General features: G+C 37.1%; 1 protein-coding gene across 2 annotated transcripts in view; it reads left to right on the top strand.

Annotated features, from left to right (window-relative positions):
* MXD1 (MAX dimerization protein 1) overlaps positions 1 to 15,086 on the top strand; it is a 30,025-nt gene extending 14,939 nt beyond the window's left edge. For both annotated transcript variants that reach the window (XM_001381727.4, XM_007476310.3), the window contains exons 4-6: positions 7,738 to 7,852; positions 9,179 to 9,338; positions 9,933 to 15,086. In XM_001381727.4, the coding sequence (XP_001381764.1) occupies positions 7,738 to 7,852; positions 9,179 to 9,338; positions 9,933 to 10,120 (463 nt within the window). In that variant the 3' untranslated portion in view covers positions 10,121 to 15,086. The remainder of the gene's footprint in view (positions 1 to 7,737; positions 7,853 to 9,178; positions 9,339 to 9,932) is intronic.
* The last annotated feature ends 4,364 nt before the right edge of the window (positions 15,087 to 19,450 follow it).

Here is a 19,450-nt window from a genome sequence, read left to right as displayed (position 1 = left end):
GAGACAGAGAACCAGGCCTGGAGATAGGAAGTCTTGGGTTCAAATATGGCTTCAGACACTTCCTAGACTTGCCCTGGGTAAGTCACTTAACCTCCATTGCCTAGCTCTTACTCTCCTGCTCTGGAACTGATACTTAGTATGAATTCTAAAACAAAAGATAAGAGCTTTACTAGTTATATTATAAACTAGCATTTTCACTATAATAAAATACCTTAAGACTACATTTGAGATTTGGACTTTTACCAGCCTCCCTAGACCCATCTATTCTAGTAAAATTATCCCCTGATAAAGTTAATGGATGAAAATACAGTATAAATATAGTGGAATTCCAATTGTTCATTTCAGAAAGGAAGATTTAAAGATATAAATGTTCTCATCTGTCACCCACAGCCACATCCTTTCACTCAATGAATCAATATTGCAGGGGAGAAGGGAGAGAGAACTAGCTAGGTAGTAATCCCTCTTGTCCAGTTCTCAGATTTCTATCATTTTGGTCTCTCCTAGGCCCTTTCTGCATTTTACTTTGCATTATAGTCATTTATATACATATTATATAACCTCCTAGATCTTAAACTCTTAGGACAGGAACTCTGGTGATTTTTCTTTTTTATGGGCCCCCGTAACTATTATTTATTTCAGTACTTAAAAGATCTATGATTTCCTTTATATAGATACTCCTTCCATTGATGCAGATTACTTTCTTTCACTTGGTAGATGATCTTTGGAGTTACTATGATTGAAGAAGTCTGATAAGCTGATCCTCCAATAATAAGCCATTCATTACTAAATCTATATTTGAAGATTTTCTAGCATAACAGGACCTACCAAAGCTTATATCCCTTATATAGCTTTCATGAATCCACAGTGACCTTCACTTCATAATGGGATGTTAGAGTAGGCCTTTGTAGAGACATTCTACATAATAAGCTTTTAATAATAAACAATTTGTTAAGGAGAATTGATCTTTTACACTTTCTGCATTTTCTTCCTTTGAATAACACTGCATTTCATTTCTTTAATGTTTTCCCTTGTAAATGTATCATGAATTCTTCAAGGATAAGAAGTTAAAGTTAACCTAAATTTAGTTTAGCAAACATTTTATCAAATACCTGCTATGTGCAGAGCACTGTGATAAGTTCCAGGAGAGCCACAAAGATGTAAGTCATGGTCTCTACCCTCTTGGAGATATAGTGTAATAGGGAAATAGAATACATAGGTAATAACTACAATGCACAATGTAACATGTGTATATAAGAAAGGAGCTTCAATGGAAATTCTGTTCACTGACCGTGTCAACAGGCCTATTGGGTTGAAGTTGACTGAAATCTCAACATGAACCAATAGTGTGTGCAAACAATCAAAATAAATAGGATCCATGTCTGCATTATTAGAGGTCTGGCATCCAGATCAAGAGAAGTAATAGTCCTATATACTTACTATACTATACATTTATAAATCTAATTCTAGATCCTATATCATAAAGAACACATTCTTAAATTGATCATAAATAGAATAAGGTCATCTGGATGAAGATAGTAATGATGTCATGGGGAAAACTGGATTTGGAGGTAGAGGATTCAGATTCAAATCTTAGCCTTGTGTTGTACTCATGTGATCTTGGGCAAGTCACTTCACTTCTCTGAGGCTCAATTTCCTTGTCTTTTGTGGTTAGACTAGTTGATAGTTCATAACCCTAACCCTAATGCTAAATTTATGATCCTGATTCAAAACTGAGTATTTAGAGACCATGACATATGGGGAATAATAGTTGCAGGAATTAGGGATGGTGTTCCAGGAGAAGAGATAGCTAATGTCAAATATTTGAATGACTACTGTGAAAAGGGATAATACTTGCTTTTGTGGCTCCAGGGGAAAGAAGTAGTAACAATGGGTAGAAGTTATAGGTGGCAAATTTTTGGCTTAATATTAATTGGAAATACTTGCTAACAATTTGAGTTATCCAGTAGGATGATTTCATGAGGAATGAGTACTTAATTCCTTAATTCAAGTGGAAACAAGATGACTTGTTGAGCATCTTATATGTATTTATTTATTGTTTATTGATGTATGGGATGGAAGGACAGACTAAAATAATCCCTAACTTCCCTTCTGACTCTTTAACATCCACCAGAACTGTATGTAACAGAATATTGTCATGCTTGTTTCTATACTCAAGTGGCAAATCTTGCTCCCTGGAACACAAAAGTAGAAGTTAAGAGTGTATTTGAGCCTTTACTCTGAGTAGTTTAATTTTGCTTCTAATTGTTCTTTTTTTCCTATCAGTAACCATGAAGAAATCTTTCCTCTTGCACATATTAGCCTTTATTTCAGTTTTTTATGATTAAAATGAAGTTCCTTTTGCATAAACAAGATTTGTACTTCCCTAGAAATAGGTCAGACATTCCCTTAAATCTTTTAATTCCCAAAGAATTCAATCTCCTTTTTAGAATAACAGCCTGCAATTCTCATCTGCCTAGTAAAATGCAGTTCAATTCCCAACTGACTTAAAAAGAAATATTAAATTGCTTTAATTATCTTCATTTCCCTAGCAGTAATCACCCTTCTACAAACAGAAACAAGTTTGAAAGAATTCCCTACTCAATAATCTGCCCAAACTGTAATGTTATACCTGTCACACAGATATGGAAGATATGAAAAAAGAAATCAACTCAAAATTTTGACATTCTTTTAGTGTTTGCTCCATGCTTCCTACAGAAAACACACAAATATACTCTGCCAAAACAAAAGCTTAGTTTTAGAGAAGTCACTGAATCATCATTTTCTAGTGATTGGACTGAATTGTCCCCAGTCATTATCCCTGAAGTCAGGGGAGACCTAGATTCAAATCCTGCCACTGGTCTTATTACTTTCATGACCTTGAGAAAATCATTTAATGGCTACTCTGGCCTTAGGGTCATCATTTGTAATAAGAAGAGGTTAGACTAGATAGCCTTATCTGAGGTCCCTTTTTAACTCTAGATCTAAACTAGACCTCAGTCAAGAGAGTTTCCACACTGAGTTCTCCATACTATTGAAATAGAGGGCTGGACAAAAAAAGGCCAAGATGTGGGTTATGTTTGTTTTTTCTAATTGCTAATTTATAGTTCAGTTCAAAGGCAGATTGTCCATGAAGAAGACTATTACAAGCCAAAGGTATATTTAGAATAATTAAACTTACCTTTCTAAATAGCAGGTAAAGAATCTTTGCTACAGATGTTTGTAAAATATCATGAGGCTAGAAAAATCTTATTCCCCCTAGAGAATTTTCATGAATGCAAAGTCAATTTGTGAAGGATTACCATTTGTACCCTTCCCTGGAGTTACTTTACCAGAGAGAAAGACAGACATACAGAAGAGGGAATTAATCTTGTTTTGTTCATTGATAAGTTTAATATATTTTTACTAGATCTATGTTGAATAATAATAGCTATCTTGGTTGATTTGTGATCCTTAGAGTTCTAGAAATGGTTCTCCCAACGAGTTCTGAAATTATTATCTGTATTTTATACTAACTCCTTTTTAAACCTATTTCATATTATCTTCTAAGAAAGCCTAGTGATTAGGAAATATTATAGAAGGACTGTTTTGATGATAGTGCACTCCCTTTCCCTCCATTTGAATAGGGTCTAATTTGGTTCAGCATCAAAGGAAAATATGGATGATAGTCTCTGTTCAGATACTGATATCCCTGAAAGCCTAATACAATACTTATATGATCCACAATTAAGTGAAAATCCTCGAGTCATGAAGAGGTAGAAGAACTAATCTCCTATGTAAGAGTCAAGCATACTGACCATTTGGCACTTCTCTAAAGATTCCCTCTCCTTTTTGGCAGACCTTTTATAATACCTTTTCTTCCTGCCACAAGAATGTCAAGAGGGAAAAAACCCAAAAGGGGAAACCATGCTTTAATGTATTTGACTTTGCCCATAGTTAAATTACTTATAGTTTGCTGTGAATCTGAAGTCCTGGAATTTAGACAGTTATGCTTGTACCCATAGATAGTTTAGGGTTTTAAAGTTGGAAGGAACCTAAAAGATCATTATGTTTAGCCTATCCTATATTGTAATCTCTTTATATGATTCTTATAAGGGGATGATGTAGCTTCTGCTTTGACACTTCCAGTGAAGAGACCCTTAATGTCATGTGAGGCAATCTTATTTCATTTTTGAACAAGCTCATATCCTTAATTTTACTTTATGTTGAATGAAAATGCCCTCTTGTAACTTTCTACCATAAGTCCTACTTCTGTCATCTGGAGCTGTTAAGAATCTTTATCTCTCTTCTGATTCTTTATAATGGTCTTTCATCTCATTAAATCATCAATTATTTGCAAGCAATATTAACACAAAATGATTACTAATGTTGTGACAAGAAGACATTCATGATACTATCCTTGCCTTCAAAGAGCTTATTATCTAGTTGGAGAAATAATGACTTGAAAAACTAAGGCTATATCAGATGTCACAGGTTTTCTGTCTTGCCAAATGAGTATTATCAGTAATATAGGTGTGAGTTCAGAGGAAGAAGTAATTAGGTCTTAGGAGGCCTTATTGAGGAGGTACAATTGAGCTATGTTCTAAAGAAAAGGTAAATCATGGTAGTTTTTTCCCTTATAGAGCCTTATTTTTATCCATAGAAACTATATTGGAATGATTGTTAAATTTTGGTATAATAAATCAAGGTATCAGTTATTTCAGAGAAACCTAAAGGATACTTGTGAACCACAAACTACATGTTAGTAAACTCTTCTTGCCTAATACTTTAAAAAAAATTCTGTTCCTTATTCAGTCTTCTCCACAGCTCCCCGGTTTTCTTTAGTTAAACTCAGTAGCTTGGAATGTAGTTATATTAGGCTGTCTCCTATCTATATTATGACCTTTTCCTGTCAATTGTTTTCTCTTGCCCAACCTTGGCCACCTCCCACCATCTACCTTTTCCACTCCTACTCAAGAGCTATTGAACACAGCTGAAGGAAGTCTCACAACTGTGCTGCCTGGTTATATTATAAATTCATGTTACCCAACCCCAATTGGGACCTCATTGCATCAAGGCAGTCCTTTTATTTCTCCCTAATTGATTCCCTATCTCTCTTCCCACACGAGCTTTTCCAAACCTTCCCTTCTCTCTTTAAACCCCCCTCTAAACCCTAATTTGAAGAGCTTGCTTGTTATTTTACTGAGAAAATTGAGACCATTCAAGGAGAACTTCTTCCCCATAAGCTTCCTCTTCCCACATTCTCTTCATCTCAAAACCCCTTACTATCAAGCTCCCCCTCTCTTCCTTCCCCCAGGGTCTGACAAAGAAATGGCCTTCCCCCTCCCCAATCAACCCCCATCTGTCTGTATACTTGATTCCATCCTTTTCCAGCCCAGTATATGCATAGTCATCCTCCCTCTCAAATCTTTAATCTTTTTCTGTCAACTAGTTCTGTTACTACTAATCACCTTCAAATGCATTCAAGTCTCCTCCATTCTTTAAAAAACAACCTTCACTGGACTCTACCATTTCCCTTAATCTATCAGACTATATCTCTCCTCTCCTCAACCAAACTACTTGTAAAAAACTGTTTATAGTTACTTCTCAGTTACTTCTTGATCCCCAGCCCACATCCTGGCTTCCAGTCTCTCATCTCTCAACTGAAACTACTCTTTCCAAAGCTACTAATGATCTCTTTACTGCCAAGTCTATTGGTCAATCCTTCTCCACCTGTATTCTGCATTTGACACTGTTGACTTACCTTTTCCTCCTAAATACTCTTTTTCTCTCTGGATTTTTGTTACACTACTCTTTTCCAGTTTGCCCCCTATTACCTACCCACTGTTTCTCAGTCTCTTTTGCTGGCTCATCATCCATATGATGACCCTTAACTGGGCATCCCCCAAAGTTTTGTCTTGGGTCTCTTCTATTTTCTCCCTATGTGCTCTGTATCATGAGTTTAACTTTTCTATTTATGTAGATAAATCCCAGAACTAAATGTTCATTTCCAGGCTCAATCTGGCATTAACATTTTTTTACCTGTTAGACATTTCAAGCTGGATGTCTTAGAGACATCTTAAACTCAACCCATTATATTTCACTCTTCAAGACTTTTATTATTTCTGTTGAGGGCACTACCATCTTGATTCCCCCAGGTCTGTAACCTCAGTATCTTGGTTTCTTCAGAATCTCTTACCCCATCTCTGTTCATTTGCTAAATTTTGCCTTATCTATCTCCACAACGTTCTGGTATCCAACCACTTCTTATTCTGACAACTTGGCCCCTCTCCCTATCTCAATCCACTCCCAATATCAGTCCATCCTGCAAACTGCTGCCAAAGAATTCCCCTAAAACATAGGTCTGGTCATATGACTTCTCCACTTAGCCATTTCCAGTAGTTTCCTGTTGTTTCTACAATAAAATATAAACCCCTCAGTTTAGATTTTTATTCTTTTTACAATCTAGCCTTCACCTCTCTTCCCAGGCTCATTGTTTATTACTTCCCTTCTTGCACTCTGGGAACAGCCAAACTGGCTTTCTCTTTGTTCATCTCCCTTAACACTCCATCTCCCATCTCTATGCTTTTGCACTGCATATCTCAGATTCCTGGAATGAGTCCCTTCCTTTCTTCAGCCTCATAGAGTCCATTTCTTCCTTGAAGATGCAACTCAAGTACCATCTTCTGCATGAAACCTTTCCTTCCTAATTTTTCCAATCCCTAGTGCCTCCTCAGACTAACTGATACTTAACTACTTTGTATATTTCTTTGTACTTTTGCTCTCTGTAATTGCTTATTTCCTTGTCTTCCCTGTTAGAATATTTATTGTATAAGGGATTATTTTGTGATTTGCATCTTGTGGCTGGCACAGAATGGAAATTTAATAAATACCGTTGCTTAATTGATTGATTATATAATAAAGTACTTCTTCTAATCCTAATAGGAGACTTGTCAGTGTCTGTTTAAAAGTTTATGTCGAGGCAGCTAGGTGGCTTAGGTGGATAGAGAGCCAAGCCCTAGAGATGGGAGGTCCTAAGTTCAAGTCTGGCCTCAGATACTTCCTAGCTGTGTGACTCTGGGCAAGCCACTTAACCCCAGTTACCTAGCCCATTTCCCTCTTCTGCCAGATTCTAAAATAGAAGGTAAGGATTTAAAATTAAAAAGTATTTATCAAAGACAAATTGAGTAGGATTTTGGCCACAGAACATCTTGTTATTATCCAAATTTGTGTGAACTTTTGATAAAATAGTTCCAGAAACATAACTCCTAATAACTGTGATCTATTATAGCCTATGGCAGCAATGGCAAACCTATGGCACAGATGCCAAAGCACACAGAGCACTCTCTGTGGGCACATGGCCATTCTCCCTGCCCCCTACCCCCACCCCATGCACTCGGTGTTGGAGAGAGGCACAGCATGTGGTCTCTTGATGGGTCAGGCATAGCACTCAGTCTGAGGGGGGTGGGGGTGGGGCCAGTATTCCATCTCTGAAAGGTTTGCCATCACTGGCCTATAGGAACAAATGCTAAGCACCATATTACCACCAAAAAATTACCAGTGTTATGAGTTTTCACACTATATACAAGATACCCAGTGCTCTGGTTTTTATTCAGTCATCTGATAAGAAAAGATAATTTTGTCAAAATCGCTACCAATGATGTCTTGAAAAGATATCTTGCCCTATTACTGTTTATTTTTACTGAATTGTCCTGCTTGATTTTGAATTCTGAAGTGCAAATGTGCCTTTTTGAATTGTAGGCGGGCCCACCTTCGCTTGTGCCTTGAGAAGCTGAAGGGGCTAGTACCGCTTGGACCTGAGTCGAATCGTCACACTACTTTAAGCTTATTAACAAAAGCAAAATTACATATAAAAGTGAGTGTACATATGGCTTCCTTCCTTGAATTTCTAACTGCCCAGTAAGAACTTTTCTTGAGTATAAAGAATGGGACTGCTTGTTAACAAATAGTTTGTGAGTAATATTATATTCATTTTATTCCATGTCTCAGTAGTCAAGATTCTTGTTTAAAGCACTTTTATAATGATTTACTTTCTTAGTAGGATAAATACTGTTTAGACTTCTGGTTGATATATCTAAGATGACTCTGGGAAAAGACACCATCTTTTAAAATTTTTCTGCTCTAAAACAGAGGTGTCAAACATGTGACCCACAACACTCCCAAGTGAAGCCCAATTCACATTAAAATATATTTCCTATTGGATTTTAACATTTTGACATAGTAATGAAGAAATATATATGTGGTTTTCTGAGTCAATATGCTATTCATAGAAATCTTTATTATGGTTTAATGGCCCCTGTTTCTATTTGAATTCGATTTCCTGCTCTAGAGGATATAGTTCTGGGTGGCAAAGGAACATAGTAATGGGCAGGGGGGGGGCGGGGAAGGGAGGCAGGTAGAGTGGGGTGGAGAGGGATATGCTAAAATGAATAAATAAACCCTGGACATGTAAATGTTGTTTGAGCTTTTATGCCAGGTGATTAAAATAATGGTTTAAAAAGAACTGTTATTATGTATGGACTTTAAAAGAAGTTAATTTGATACTTAAAATGACATAAATAATATCTCTGTAACCAAGGGAGAGATGGTGAGTAGAAATGACTTTAAAGTGAGGGAATATTTCTCAACACCCTTTAACATCAAGCATCTAAAAAAGCCCTTCAAATATTGTGAGGCTTAAAAATTCAATGTCTTCCTCTAGACATAGGTGCCAGGACTTGGGGCATCCCTGACAGCAAAGCTAGCATGATGAGGTACTAGATCACATTTTTTTCAGGGAGGTGGTGGCTAGGGCAGTGCAAATAGTCCCAGGCCCTTGTCTTCAAGTCTCTTACTTACCCTCATTGCCTGTGTGGGTGACTTCAGAAAAGTCACCTAACCCTTCTGGCTGGGCCTTGGCTTCTTCAATTTTAAAATGAACTATAAGGAATTTATGATTCCTTTGTGATCTAAAGCTGGGGGTCCCTATTAGAAAATGAGTATTATTGCCTTAGAAATTAAAGGATGATAACAGTGGCTGCCCAATGAACTTCCTTTCTGAGATAAGTTAAAGTTGAGGCACCAAAAAGCCTCAAAAAGGGACATGACTGTGTTTTAGGAATGAGAAACAGATTCATAGTAGTTAATTACTGGTTTATAAGCCTAAACTAAGGATCCTTCTGAAAAATTCTTTAATCTGCAGAAGCTTGAAGACTGTGACAGAAAAGCAGTACACCAAATAGACCAGTTACAGCGAGAACAGCGGCACCTGAAAAGGCAGTTGGAGAAGTTGGGCATTGAGAGAATAAGAATGGATAGCATAGGCTCTACAGTCTGCTCAGAACGCTCTGACTCAGACAGAGGTGAGAACTTCTTTTCAGTGAATGAGTTTTTATTTTGAAATATCTTTCCTTTGCTCTTCCAGATCCATATTTCCCCTTTTCAATACACTACAAAGTAGCACAAAGTAATTCATAGAAATACTAATATGAACTCCTATCTACATATTTCTTTTAATATTTACAAATCACTTCCCTTAACTGCTCTGTAAAGTAGGTAGTGCAGGTGTAAGTATTTCCCCTCATTTAAGAGATGAAAAGCCTGAGGCTCAGAAGGAAATTCAGTGACCTCTCTGGATTCACACAGCTAGGAAGTGTCAGAGCCAAAATTCAAACAAGGCTCCTTTGACTCCAAATCGAAGACTCCTTCAGTAATAACCATGTTACCTCATCTGAGTGATGCAGCCTAAATTGAAATGGAGAACTGGCATTCCTTGGAAGATTTTAAGCAGTGGCTAAAGTAGATTCAGGAAACAATCACTTTTTTCCCTTCAATTCCCCAGATACATTGAGGGAGGGAAAATCTATTTTTGCCTTCCTTGGAGTATCTGCCATTGTATTGTCTACTCTGGTGCAATTGTGAATTCCCTCAACTCTCCCTTTTGCTCTTCTTTATAGAAGAAATTGACGTTGATGTTGAAAGCACAGACTATCTCACAGGTGATCTGGACTGGAGCAGCAGCAGCGTGAGTGACTCGGATGAGAGAGGGAGCATGCAGAGCCTGTGCAGTGATGAGGGCTACTCGAGCTCAAGCATTAAGAGAATAAAGCTACAGGACAATCACAAGACTTGTCTCAGTCTATAAGAGACGGCTCTAGCAGTGGCTGCCTTCCTTATGGTTTTCCCTCTTGGATCTTATTAGGTAGTGTATTGGACCTTCCCACAATTCCCTTGCACGTAAATTTCAATGTTCCACCACCTTTACCCAAATCAGCTTTGCCTAAGTTTTCAAGAAACAGTGCATAGGGTCGTGGGTTTACAAAGCTACTCTCTGGAGCACACATCTGATTGCATCCACTAGCTTCTCTTTCTGTCCATAAAAATTCATCTCTGTGAGACTGTACATTCCAACCAAATTTTGAAACATCCAAGAATATTTAGACTTAGAGCCAACTTCCAAATCTCAGTAATTTCCCCTTTTCCTTATTGTCATCACTTAGTCTTCTCGACCTATCTTAGATTTTTGTTTGCTATGTTTATGTATCTTGTCTAGCAAAATTGTCCAATTGTGACTTCTGTTCAAAAAAACCTGAAGGAACCAAACTTTTCAAGTTGAGATCCTAATCTCAGAACTATGAAGTAAGCTTTGAAAAGAGCATTTAAGAGCGCTTAACTGTGTGCCTCACCCCAGGTTTTCCTGGGAATGCTAGGAAAAAAATCCCTAATCCTCTGAAAACTTAACCCTAATACTGCACATTAATTTCTCCAGACCCGTGTGTAGCCTTGGGCAGTATAGTATCTCTTGCTTTAAAACCAGGCACCTCGACTCGACAGCGTGTCTTCGAGGTTACACAACTCATCAAGTTTCTTGAATGTTTTTCTCACCAACTAAATGGTACAATCTATCCCCATCTCACGTTCTGGGGATTGCACCATGTTATCACTGAACAGTGCTGTCCCAAGACACACATTTATTTTTCCTCAAAGTTTAATACTACTTGTCTCTGGGATAATTTTTTTTTCTACCTCAGAGATGAACAAGATGATCTCCATTTCCCGTTAGCACAAAAATGATTATGCCTCTTTTTAAAAAAAAAAAGCAACATTTGGTCCAGTTCCAATCTATTTTCCTATTTAACCTTCAGCAATAATTGAGCTGTAGAGCTAGCTGAGCTAGCTTCTGTCATTAGTGAAAAGAAAAGTTCACATTGCTACTTTCTATGTTGCAAGTAAACACAAGGGGATAGTACAATGTTACTACAGTTCCTCACCTTGTTGAATTATTTTTAGACACTCCCAGAAACTTGTTTATGGAGGCTTTGGGGTTGTTAATTTAGAAAGCTGATTTTTTTTTCCTCTTTGGCCATGGTTTCTCCTCAGCTTTGTCCCCCACCTTGTAGCATTTTTATTTAAGCTTAACAGAGCACATGTATATGTACATAAACACATTAAATCTATAAATACTATTTATTCATTTTTATATAAACTAATGTAATGGAGAAGAAATTCTTACAACATGCTTTTATAGATGTTCTGGAAACTTTGTATGTAGATATCTGCTCACCAAAATCTGTTAATTTCCCCTTAATCTTTTTCTTTGGAACATCTTAAGGCCTTGATGTTTTGCGCCTCTTTGGCTAATCTGTTCATTGAATTTGGACCATTCATAAGATGCATAAAACTAAAATACAGCAACTGGCACAAGGTGATTAGAGCCGTCCCAAATGCCGTAGATGATTCACAATGATAAGGGCTACATAGCTTAATCAGTGATAGACAAACACCATGGGCTTTCTTGCTTGCCTGCAATCTTAACTATATGTACATGTACTCAGCCTGATTATACATCTAGCTGCCTCAAACCATTCCATTTACTCTAAAGTACAAATTCAGAGAGAGCTTATGCTCAGACTCTAAAAATGATGAGCAGCCTAAATAAAATGAGATTACTTTTAGGCTGTTTTTAAAAAGTGATTCTTTAATGAATTTTAAAAATATGGGAATTAGGGCTAGTGGATTTCTTAAACTCCAAAGTCTCTCCTTGTTTTTCCCCCTTCCTTTTCTGTGCTACTTAATTTTCTTTTTTGTGGGGAAAAAAAGGGGAAGTGGGAGGGTGGAATAAAAAAGAAGGATTTTTTTTTAAATAGCTGGAACTTTTTCTGATTACCAGCAGAAGATTTGCACTGAAATACAACTTGTAAGATGCCTTTTGCATTTATTAAGCCTGCTTCCTGAGTCCAAGCAGAAAGATAGTGTTAAGAGAGTTAGCTCAGCCTGTAATGTGTTTGGAAAAGGTACAGATATGCCTGCACTTTGAGGTACCTGCTCTGATGCCCTTTGCAAGACCTCACAAGCATTTTGTTGGTTAATGAAATGTTACATTTGAACCATCTACACAAGTCCAAACCCCAAGTTGTGGATGCTTTAAGGCATCAGGAAGTGTAGATTTAAGGGGTAGGGGAAGCTTGTGGGCCTGAATTGGGGGAGGGAACAAAATTGTGTACTTGTTTGTTTAATTTAGAAATAAGGCGTCTGAGAGCCGCCAGTATTTTCTGTGTTTTAGTTGTTGTGCCTTTGATTTAAAACTGCATTTTTGTCTCTTTGGTTAAAATAATATTAAATGTGTTGTCCCAATATAAAACAGTAATTATTTGATCTTCACACTGTTTGTCTGGTCCTTTTCAATTTGATTGCGTAGAAATGTGGACGTTAGTATATAAATATATGTGTTTATACACATACGTGTATGTATATTTATACACATATATTAATGCACTTATGTCAAACTGACACCAGGGTTAGACATGGCTTTCAAAAGTTCTAAGAAGATAAAGTTAGCTTGCCAAGCTGGGCTCCAGGGTAACCAATTCCTTACTTATTGGGACCAGCCCTGGGAGTTTCTTCTCTGTGATCCTCTTGGTTGTAAATCAACTCATGCCAAGGCAGCTAATTCTCCCCACGTTGCTGAAATGGTAGCACTGATTTGCCAGCCTTTTCTCTCCAATTCACTGATCCACCAGCATTATTGTTAAAGAGCTGCATCAGGGGTTTTGTTTGTTTGTTTTTTGTTTTTATTAAAAAAGAAAACCTTTTTAGATGGGGTTGTTAAGGTGGGGGAGGGGAGGGGCCAAACATGTAAACCCCCAGCCTTTAAGACTTTGACAGTTGTACCTACAGATAGATATGTATGTACGTCTAAGTACGTACGTGGGTTTTGTGTGAATGTTGATTGAAACTAGCACCCAATCACTGCATTCTTGGGTTTCACCATTGCAATGCAAGTGGTGAGACTGAGGCTTGTGGTCCTTATTTGGAACAAACAAACCAAACTCTTGCACTTAGATAATAAGCTTAATGAAATTCTTACAGTAATGTATGTGTATGTAGCATGTCGCTGTTCTATTTTAACATCCCAAAAAAGTATTGTCTTTATTATTTGGGGCTTTGTATTGAGTGCTGAGCACCCGTTGTGTATTTATTTCAGGCTTTCTTCTGGTAAGCAGAGCTCTTGAATTCTTCAAGGTGCTGATAGCCACGCCATGTGAATTTCTTGAGTCACAAGGTTACTGCTAATTTGATACCAATTCAAAGAGCACAGCACTTTGAGCAGACCAGGGAACTCTTCTGCCTGTCCTTAAACAGGCCAAAATGATTTCAATACTGTATATCAGTGTTGGGCATTATGTAGGGTCTTGTTCTGCAATTGGCCAACCACTTTAGCACTTTGGTTGGGGGGACTCCCTGGCACTTCCCCTCATCCTCCACCTCGAGTTTTTGTTTTTTGTTTTGAAATGAAATGAAATGAAACTTCTAACTTGCATTCCACTGCCTCTGCCCTGACCCCATGAGATGTGGCCAAGAATACGCTCTGTACTTGAGAGAAGGGTAGTGCTCACTCCACATCGACAAATGAAAGACGTAACAATCGAACAATATTTTAGGACTGGATGAAGGATTCTGTAGGGTTTCCTCTTTCTGCCCCCATTTAGGTATTAATTTCAAATTTGCCACTGTACTCTCTATTTTGAAAAGACTTCTTTTCCCCCTTTTTTCTTCTTCCCATTCAATCTTTCTTTCTTTCTTTCTCTCTTTTTCTTCTTTTTTTTTAAGCCATACTGTAGATAATCCCTAGTTGCCTTCTCCTCTTGGCTCCTTTGACATCCTATTCATCTCCCTCCCTTTGGCATTGACTATCTAGTGGGAAAAGGCAGGTATATCAACATGTGGGGCAATGCCTATCCTTTGTGTTGTTCAGCTATACACCAATAGTTGTGATAGGTAGCTGGCTACTCCTATTTAGTCTTGGGAGGAGAGAACCCAAATAGGCCCCAAATAAAAGTGATGCCTCATTTTACATAATTAGACTTCTCTGTACTATAGGATGTTTGTTTTTAGGGTTTTTTTTTTAAGCTATCTGAGTGGGATGTGATAAGTGTGATTTATCATGGTTGGTTTGGTTTTTTTTTTTTGAAGTTTTTAGGGTTTTTTTTTACTATCCGTATTTATTACATGAATGAATTTTTTTGTGCCATAGACTTAAGATAAAACAATTAATTGACTGGCACTACCAAGATCCAGACTATTATTTTCAAAACAGCTGTTGCATGATTGAAAAAATTGAGTATCTTTGTCTTTTAGCAAAATCATCAAATCAGAGCCAGTAAAGTGGCCAATCTGTAGATTCATCCAGACTTAATTTATCTTTTGTTTTTCTATTTTTTTTGGCAGTTCTTTTAAATTTTGCCTAAGAACCAAACTTGCCTTTATCCCTTATTCCTAGAATTGGTGCTCTTTGTAATATTGCTCTTTAAAATCATCAATTTGGGGGTGGGGATGTCTTCTGAAGGGTAAATACATCCTAAATAGGGGGAGCAGCAGATGGGAGAGTGTGAAATTCTGTTTCCAGATGTTCAGTTCCTAATGTAAATACCGCGCCAATGTAAATCCTGGGTCAAGACCATAGAGAATGGTGCTTTTACTACAGTGAGCACATGCATTTTTAGAAACTACATGTTTTAGAGAACCTTGCTGTGTATATGTAAACTTCTGTATTGTTCAACTGTTAAAATAATAAGAAGAAAAAGAAAATAAATTATTTCATTATTAAAGAATTTTGTCTCACCCTTAATTTCTTTCTCAGTTCATCAGCTTTTCATAATCTTTTTGTACAGATCTGATTGTTTGGATTTTGACTGTTAAACCCCCAAATTAACCAAACATTTTAAACATACGTGTATTCTCAAACACATGTATTCAATAAGTATGATAAACACAATATATATATTTAGATTACATAGAGCCATTAGTTGCACCCATCTATTGTTTAAACTTCTATTACACTATTATTGGTATTTGTAATAAATAATAAAGGTCAATATACCTTATTTATACTCTCTATCTGAAGTACCCAAATTAGACTATCACTGAATAGCCTGATGGACTATGAGAGCTTTGTGATATCATGATATTCTTTAAAAAATGCCTATTTTTTTATTTCAAAAGCTGGCAGCTATTTTATAGGACTAAGAATGGGCTGAAAAGGGCTTTAGAATACAGAATGTCAAAGCTGGAAGAGACCTTGGTGGTCATCCAATCCAGAACTTTGTAAGCTGTGGACCCCTTCTGAGAATAGTGTTTTTAAGTGCATAAAACAAAACACACAGGATTATGAAGGCAGCCAAAGAATAATGAAAATGAAGATGTAATTTTTTTATTTCCTATCCAAGTTCATGAACTTTCTGAAATCTCTCTCCAAGACTCTTTAGGGTCCAAAAGCCCCAGGTTAAAAACCCCTTATCTAATCCAGCCTCCTCATTTTACACATGGGTAAACTGAGACCTAGAGGAAATGATTTGAATAGGCTCAAATAGCTAATGTGTTTCTACACGAAACTTGTTAGTTTTTAATATTGTATTCCCTGTTAAATGTATGATCCTTGATTACAAATATTTGGTATGGAGGTTTTCTTTTGGGGGGAGGAAGGTTGTTTTTTATTGTTGTTGTTGCTTTTTGCCTGTTATAATCCTAATACCAAGACATGCAACTTGAACATAGTAACTGCTTAATAAATGTTGAATTGAGAGGCAGTGCAGCCAAGATACAAACACAGGTCTTCCAATTCCAAGTTGAGCTCTCTTTCTGTTGTGCCACACTCAACTCATGGCTGCATAGGAGTTAACAAGAAGAGACACATAACTGTGGTTGCTCTATATTTCAGGATTATTTGTTGTTGTCATTGGTCAATATAGAGGTAGCTTGGTGATCGTAAAAGGATTATAGACATGAAGTCAGATCTCAGTTCACATTCTGACTTGCCCATTTTGACTTTGAACGTTTTAAATACTGGAAGAGAAAGGATGTAAAATCCATCTTCCTCAAAGTTAATTCTTCCAAAAATATTGTAGATGTCTTCTGAGCACTTCTGTAGTAATAATAATAATAACTGGCATATCTATAGTTTTGCAACATTTGCAAAATGTTTTCTTCACACTCATCTTGTGAGATAGTGTGAGTATTTGCTCTGTTTTACAGGGGAGGAAGCAAAAACCCAAAGAGGTTAAGGGATTTGTTCTCAGTTGTACAACAAGGACTGGGACAAAGACCACAGCATCTGGATATCAAATCCCACTTTCATTTTACTGAACCACAGTGTCTTAGAGCTTTAATGTTTGTTCTAGGGTGCATTCCATGGCTATAAGTATCCTTTGGGTGTCTCCAGTAACAAAACCTTTGCTACTTAACCTTAGGCTTCTCTGGGCCTCGAATACCCCATCTAAGAACAAAAATAACAATAATAGTATTTATATAGCACTTGATATATACCTAGCACAATGCTAAGTGCTTTATAACATCATATGATTCTCACACCACTAGAAAATTGGTGCTGTTATTGTCTTCATTTTACAGTTAAGGAAATTGAGGTAAACAGAGATTACATGATTTGCCCCTGGCCACACAGTGTCCAAAATGGGATTTGAACTTGAGTCTTCCTGACTCTAGACCCAGGTCTTTATCCTCTCTGCCACCAGCTATCTCATGTAAAACTGGATTCCCTCAAGACACTGTGCTCCACCAAATATAACGAAGTCCATTCTGGTTCAGATCTGTAATTCACTGACAAGTTTCTTTAGATGGTAGATAGAAAAGAATTTGAATTCTTATTTACTAAAGATTGAGTGGTGGTTTCTTACAGAAGCAAACAAAGGGAAAATGGACAGAATTTGAAGGACTTCAAAGTACCTTGTACCCTTCTGGCTTAGTCTTAGCCAGGATCACCCCCCTACCACACTGACCCATAGCAGCAACATTTTGGATTTAGACTTTGGTTTAATTTTTTTCTCATAACCTCCCAATTCTTTTCCTTCTAGCTAGCCAGCACTTTTCTCTGTTCTCTGGAGACTTCTTGGAGATACCATTGGAAGTATTCAAAAAACAAACAAACCTGACCTGTCTTAGTATCAGTTGTAAGACAGAAGAGTGAGCAGCAAGGGCTAGGCAATCAGGGTTAAGTGACTTGCCCAGGGTCCCACAGCTAAGTGGTCTATTTTGAATACAGTTCCTCCCAACACCAGGCCTAGCACTCTATCTATTGGGCTTCCTAGCTGCCCCTAACATGAGAGTGGTTTTAGAAAACATTTCTCCATTGTTACTTCTCTAGAACATAAGAAATGCCATATTTACTGGTTACAAGGAGTCAATACTCTTTAGATATTAATACTGGTATTTCAGAATCTTAGTTCCAAACCTTCGTTTCCATGTCCATAAAATGAAATTGTTGAGCTCAATAATCTCTAGGGTTCCTTCCAACTCTAACTCCTATGAGCCCCCATGTAATTAATAGTCACTAATTAGAGAGTTATCATGAATACAATATATTTGATAGTTCATTATTACTGGATTAAAATGAGATGGAAAGGAAAAGCATTTCTTAAATACTTAGTCCATGCCAATTGGCTAATTGGAGGAGATAACATTAATAGAAGAGTTTATCTCACAAAGCAGCTAATTGAAAAGCCTGATGGTCTTTAGAGTGATGTGACAGAGCTAATAACAAGATCCAGCAGTCTTGCCTTACTGGGAAGGTAGGATGGTCCAATGGGGTCAGGAGTCTTAGGTGGTTTTAGAACCCTGGTAGTTAGTCTCTGGATAAGTGGAAGTCAGACTAGAATGGTTGAGATTCCATCAGGTTCAGTACTAAGACAATTCCTCTAATCTGTCTCTCTGACTGCTTTAGTTGAGCCCAAACAATTGTGATTTCAGCCAACTAATATGCTCATGGAATTAAGATCTAGAAGGAACCTTAAAAACCAGCTTGTGTAACCTTACCTTAAATTTTTAAAATTTATTTGTAACATTTAAAATATTAACACAGTTAACTCCCTCCTTCACCTCCTCTCATTTAGAGAAGACATCATATCTATGTATATACAAATATATAGAAACTGTGTCATTTCTATTTATCAATTTCATGTAGGTTTCTCCATGTTTTTTCCCAAATTTAGCAAGTTCAGATGATTTCAGAAAGAGCTGGAAAGCCCTACATGAACTAATGCAGTGAAATAAGCAGAACCAGGAAAACAATGTATACAGTAACAGCAATATCGTGGAATGATCAACTGTGAAAGACTTAGTTACTCTCAACAATGCAATGATCCAGGACAATTCTGAGGGACTTAGGACAAAGAATTCTCTCCACCTCCAAAGGAAAAAGCTATTGGAGTCAGAATTCAGAGCAAAGTATAACATTTTTCACTGTAGTTTGTTTGGGTTTTTATTTTGGGATTTTGGTTTTATATGATTATACTTTTACTAAAAGAAGCAATATAGAAATGTGTTGCATGGTAATACTTGCATAACCCAGATCCAATTGCTTGCCAGTGCTGGGGGGGGGGGGTGGAGGGGAGGAAAGGGAGGGAAGGAGATGATTTGTATCATTTAACTGAGGAAAACTTGTGGGGAAATTTATTACATGTAATTGATAAAATATCTTCACAAATTAGCCTGTTCATCATTTCTTACAAAGAATGTTAGTGGAGAATCACTCTTGTGGTGATATAGTGGTGAACCTAGGCAGCTGGGCAGATGGCAAAGGAAAATTGGAGACAGAGAACAATGGGTTTTAGTTCAGTAGAAGTTAGAGATCAAAAGAAAATACTTGACAGTAACCAGAAACAGGCCAAAAGTCAAAAGTGGAAATACACTATTTCATTAATTATATATTCAACTCAAGTACCTAGCAGTGCCCAGCACATAGTAGGTGCTTAATAAATGATTGTTGATGAATCACAATTCAAAACATCATGGTGCTTCCTAAACTGAGATGAAGTGGATTTGGATGGTTGAGAAAGGTGAGAGACCAAGGGAGAGAGAAAGCAGGATTGGGAAATCATCCAAGTAAGGATGATAGTTTGCAAGAGGACTCGATCTGAAGCTGGGTTTGAATTCAGAGGTGCTCTTAGACAAGTCATTTCCCTCA

Source organism: Monodelphis domestica, chromosome 1, assembly GCF_027887165.1.
Source record: "Monodelphis domestica isolate mMonDom1 chromosome 1, mMonDom1.pri, whole genome shotgun sequence".
Classification (NCBI taxonomy): domain Eukaryota; kingdom Metazoa; phylum Chordata; class Mammalia; order Didelphimorphia; family Didelphidae; genus Monodelphis; species Monodelphis domestica.
The sequence above is the reverse complement of the archived record's forward strand: the minus strand, read 5'-3'. Positions and strand labels throughout refer to the sequence as shown.